We start from the raw sequence: 5,325 nt of genomic DNA, 5'->3' as shown, positions 1-5,325 counted from the left end.
TGGCTTTTTTACATTTAATTTTAATCCTTCTTCCATTCTTCCCAGGAAAAAATTACTTTATTTTTTCCCTTCCTTTTCCTACCTGTTCAGACTCTTCTTCGTCATCAGCATCAATCTGTTCTGTAGCAGAAGACTGAAGATTTTCATCCTGATCACTACTGTAGGCCGGTTCAATAGACTCTTGAAACTGGCTTTCCAGCCCATTGGATTCCAGTGAAACCTTTTTCCTAGAATTCAGCAAGGCTTCACTTGATCCTAGTTTGGTGGCTTGAGATAATAGGGCTCCTTCAATGCCCATCCGCTTCAAAAAGAAAATTGTGAAACTTTGATTAGAAGTTTATAGAGATTCTATATTTTAGTAAGATCCTGTTTTACATCAGACTCACAGGCAATGTTTAACCTACAGTCAGTTAGCTGCACTGAAATGAGATTTATAAAGAAGTACAACAATCAGTACTTTTCCGCATAATATTTAGAACTGAAAAAATATATGCAAAAAAACCCCACTCCCATCGAATCCTGAGTTTCAGTGTTATGGCATCACGGTGAATACACAAAGTACTTTGTTTATAACACACACACTTTTTAAATTCCCTCCTAAATAAAACCTTAAGACCTGAAATTCAACATGAGACTTTCAAACTACATTGGGAATTTCAATACATGTTCTTACAGAAAATGTAAAAATTAGAAATGCTCATTTCAATCTGCTTAAGGTGCATCTGCTCTGCTGCTCTGTTTGGTAATATATCTATATATATCTATATATATCTATATATATCTCAGAGTAAGTTGAAACTTTCCAGTCTTATTTAATAAATGCAAAGATAATATGATCCAAAGAATAAACACTATTTTTATATACAGCTCTCCTTGATTCTAGTGGTATTTTAAAGTATCCTATAGAGCTAGTAATTGATTGGACTGTATTATAAACCACAACAATATATGGATCAGTAATTTTTTAAATTAAATATTCCCAAAATAGTAAGCTGTATTCCTACTGCTTTCATTCCAGTAATCTTATTTGAGATGCTAAATAACATTTATGGGTTTGTTTTCATTCTTAAGGTCAACATAACCAAGAAGATGCAAATTCTCCAGTAAATACTGTGCTCTAAGTCATATGAATGTGCTAAAACAAGAAATATAAGAAATGGCTTACCTTCTGCATATCTGGACTTACATCTGAAAACAGAAATACACACATCAGTGAATAATCAAACTATGCCCATTTCAATGCTACACTAAAACCCCAATTATGAATTCCCCAAAGGGGATTGAATGCAGCAGCAATTGAGCAAACAAACTATAGGATCTCTGATAAAAAACAGACAGTATGAGCTTTACCAGAGTTCCACTTGAGGCCCTGATTTTGCAGCACTGCTGTGGTATGAGGAACTGTTCACAATGGCCAAGACTTGGTCTGACCAGTTCCTAGGACCAAACCCAAAGTGTGGAAAAGCAGATATTAGATTTAAACACAAACATTTTGGGTTTGTTTTTTTCAAAATTCTTCTTCCTCCCCCTAATGCATTTAGGGACAGTTACAAGAAAAAAGAATCTGTCTTTACTTGTTCTACAAGTACCGAAGCACCAGGTCAGTAAACAGTACAGAAAGTAGCTTACCATTTGACTTCAAAACTTTATGGACTCTAGATGAGGGTTCTGAAAAAGACAACAACATGTTTACCCACTGTGACATTCCAAAGAAAGCTGTGGGCATCCTGGACAACTTTTTATAACGTATATAAAAATTTAAGCTTCTGAGCCCATGCAGTGAAGTCAGATTTTAATTTCTTTATCACAAAATTTCCTCACAAAGAAGAAGTATTTGTTGAAGTGTCAAATCTATAGCTGTTACCAAAGAACAGATTTGTTTCTTAATGCAATAGCAGCTGCCCTCCATACATCAAGGCACGCAAGTTTTTATCCCATGCTAGGATTCCTGCTTTCAAAAGATCTGGTCACCTCTGTTATTGCTCTAGGGTGTTAGAGGTTTGCTGCTAGAAATACGCATAAGGTACCAACATTTTAAAAGGGCTTAAAAAGTGTAAGTAGCTGAAAATTACACAGGAGGTCCTTTGATCAGTATTTTGTGTTGTTCCTTTCACAGGAAGAGCAGCACAAATGCAACAAAGGTGTGAAAACACCTCAGAAACAAAGGAACACACCTCAACCTATTAGAACTTGACTCTTTTTCAGACACAAATGCTGCTGTATGTTAAATCATTACATCAGTATTCTCATGAGCTTTGTTTAAGTCATTCCCAATAGACAATGTTGCACACTTCAAACTGGAAAGGTCTTTAAGGAGACACAGAGGGGACCACAGTGACTGCAACACAAAGTCACCCAACTACAAAGACAGTGGTAGTGTTTTTGAGAGTAATTATGGATGTATCTTTGAGCTAGGAGGGGGAAAAAAAAGCCCAAAGTCAGCATAACCACCTCTAAATTCTCTATTACCCATCAGGCAAACATTACACTAAGTAAAGATAGTAATCATGTTTTGAAATAATAAGCCTATCATAATCAGGATGGAACCACTTCTGAGACAATAACAACTGCAGTGGGGGGATGTCAGATTTAAGTAATGTGACTGGCTTTCCTGCATATGCATTCCTTAATCTGTTAGAGTACCAACTGTTCTTTATGCATCCACCATTACAAATGTATACTCCTTAAATTAAATGCAAACACTAGATAAAAAAATAAATCACAAAAACCCCAAATGATTAATAAGATACTTCATCCACATCTGAGAGATACCATGCTAAATCTGCCTGGAGTGCAGATTAAAAACCAATTCTATGTGCTCAGCCTAACCCACCCCCAAAACAACCCTGCTTGTTTTTCCTTTTGTCATCTAGGGGGTAAATGAGTTTATTCACCTGATTTCCTTCTCACTCTGTGAGGAGCAGTGCCTTCCTTAGGCTGGTAAGACGATTTCATTTCTCCCTCAGGGCTATAGTGGAAGCCTGGGTGATCTGTGGAACAAGCAGAGGCACAGAGAATAAGAGAGTGACAAGGATGGCACTTCACACACCTTGGCAGCTCCCTTTGGAGGCAGTGCCATGGTCCCTTTGTGACTAATACAGTTGCACCTTGCCTGAAGCTACGCAAGCAAGATATGCCACTGTAGGGTAGCTGTTACCCAGGCAGCCATGGAAATTCTTTGCCCACATAGTTGTGCCCGGCTCCAGAGGACTAACCCAGCAACATTTATCCACTACCATCACGTTTGATTGCCAGTTTCTCAGTCAGAGCCTTCCCAACAAACTCTAAAGGATCTGCACAGAATTTTGCCTTTTCCAGCAGGGTCGTAATTCAAGGAACATAAGCCTGGCCTTCTTCCATCTCAGATGAAACCAACAGCTAAAGCCAAAATTTTGAAGATGGTTTTTATTAATTTTTAAAACAGAAGTGAAAAAAAGTGAACTTACGTATGGCATCCATTTCGAGAATTGCCTGCTTGGCCTGGAAGAGAAAAAATAACAAATGAAGAAGTTAAAACTGTTAGTAGGAGGGCAAGCTTTATTGCATATTACAGATAGTAGTGAGCTTATATGCAAATAACAACAACTTTAATTTGGGAACTAATAAATATGGTTAGCAGCATTACCAAATAGTTTAACTCCCATATTATATTTTTAACTCTAAAGTTGTTGGTGTATAAAATGCTATAAACCTTTCTTCCTTCAAGATTTTCCTTGTGGAACAGCTATTAAAAAAAAGGGCAAAATTTGGTTTAAGAAAGATTGATGCAGGACGGAGAGCATCCCCTGATTGCTTAAAATTTGTCCCTTTTTTAAATAGAAAAAAAAAATCTGGAAGCTTTAGGAGGCATATCAGCTACTAAACAAGAAAATAATCTAAACTGAAATATCCCATCTAAGGTGCTTGCCCTTCTACAGGTGCAGTTCGGTAATTTTCCACCAGGCGTCACATGTGGACTATTATTAAATTCTCCAAAAGCTGGGCAGACAGAAGCCTCACAACAAGCAATTACTGGTTTGACAGAAAAAAAAAACTTAAAAATGCGCCGATAACCTCAGAGATTTATTTCATTAGACTTTTCCTTTCTCAAGTGAAATTGCTTCTCTGAGCAGACTATATTTTTGGTTTCACATTCTTTGCACAGATAAAATAAAAATCTAATAAGAAATTTAAAAAAATTGATACAAAGGCTGGGATCATGCTGTAATTCTTTTTAACAACCTAATAAGCTGCATTGAGTATTTACAGTGTAAGTATGGATACCAGCATAAACATTATGCCTTTAATAGACTTTGTCAACAAAAGATAAGAGGAGAATTAGCAATAGGACCTGCTAGAGCTTTTTTCTCCCATAAGTCTCTTTTTGTCACACCGTTGAAAATGCGTGTTAGTACAGCATGGTGCATGTCAGTCACAGGTAACATTTTTTAGCTATTATAGCATAAAACTGAGTGAAAAAACAATCTGAAAAACCAAGAGTAAACTCAATGTGAAAAAAAAATCCTGTTTCCACACGAGTCAATGGCTGCTTTGTCTTGGCAAGAGCTGACCAGGGCTAACGCCCTTTGAGGGGTGCTGTATGTTACACTGGGAGGCATCACCTGAAGATCTAAGACTGGATTTCATAAATAAGAGGAGAAAATTTCCTTATTCTGAGATATTATAGCTATGAATATGATATCAGAGCCTCGTTTTTTCTGGCATAAAGCTTGCTAGCTATCTCACCAAAAAGAGTCAGATGTCCCAGCTAAGGATGCTGGGTTCAGGATGGGCATGTGTACTTGCAGTGAAGCGTGTGCTGCCAATGGCTTCACTGCTATGATACTTAACCAAGACAGATTAAAATTAAAAACATCTACAGTACTGCAATTAGTGCATCTCAGTGCTCTGCAGACAGGCAGCATCAAGCTAAGATGTGCTCCTGGAGTCAAGATTCCTGACATTGCACCTCTGTTACTTATGTCTTGGCAGGCAAATGCTGCTAGCCCAGTTAAATTCTTCTACTCCCATACCAAGCCCTGCAGATAATTATAGTGGAACTTTCCCATTAATTGGGAGGAACTTTTAAAGATATAAGGAAACAACATGTTAATTAACATCCTGGAGAGAGTCTAAACTCTCTGTATATTGCATGCATCTTGCAGCTAACAAGATTGTTTTAAGTTAGTAGGCATACAAGGAAGTGTCTTGTGATTTTGTTTGGGTTTTTTGGTTGGTTGGTTGGTTTTTTTGGGTTTTTTTACCTTGGCAGGAATTTTAGCAGGATGATTTTCTAGAATTAACCTCTTCAAGTGAAGAATCCAAAGGCGCTTGTCTTGCTGTGAC

The 5,325-nt window shown here is 37.3% G+C and overlaps 1 protein-coding gene across 1 annotated transcript in view; it reads right to left on the bottom strand.

The window, feature by feature from the left end:
* The window catches only part of PLEKHG1 (pleckstrin homology and RhoGEF domain containing G1), a 127,757-nt gene that overhangs the window by 7,814 nt on the left and 114,618 nt on the right, over positions 1-5,325 (bottom strand). The window contains exons 13-18 of the mRNA XM_008637876.2: positions 5,244-5,325; positions 3,447-3,480; positions 2,895-2,990; positions 1,630-1,668; positions 1,166-1,188; positions 83-301 (exon numbers count right to left, since the gene is read on the bottom strand). The exon at positions 5,244-5,325 is cut by the window's right edge and continues 3 nt beyond it. Coding sequence (XP_008636098.2) covers positions 83-301; positions 1,166-1,188; positions 1,630-1,668; positions 2,895-2,990; positions 3,447-3,480; positions 5,244-5,325 — 493 coding nt within the window. The remainder of the gene's footprint in view (positions 1-82; positions 302-1,165; positions 1,189-1,629; positions 1,669-2,894; positions 2,991-3,446; positions 3,481-5,243) is intronic.

This window comes from Corvus brachyrhynchos, unplaced genomic scaffold (genome assembly GCF_000691975.1).
Source record: "Corvus brachyrhynchos isolate BGI_N302 unplaced genomic scaffold, ASM69197v1 scaffold14, whole genome shotgun sequence".
NCBI classification, from domain to species: Eukaryota; Metazoa; Chordata; class Aves; order Passeriformes; family Corvidae; genus Corvus; species Corvus brachyrhynchos.
This window is presented reverse-complemented; position numbering and strand designations above follow the sequence as displayed.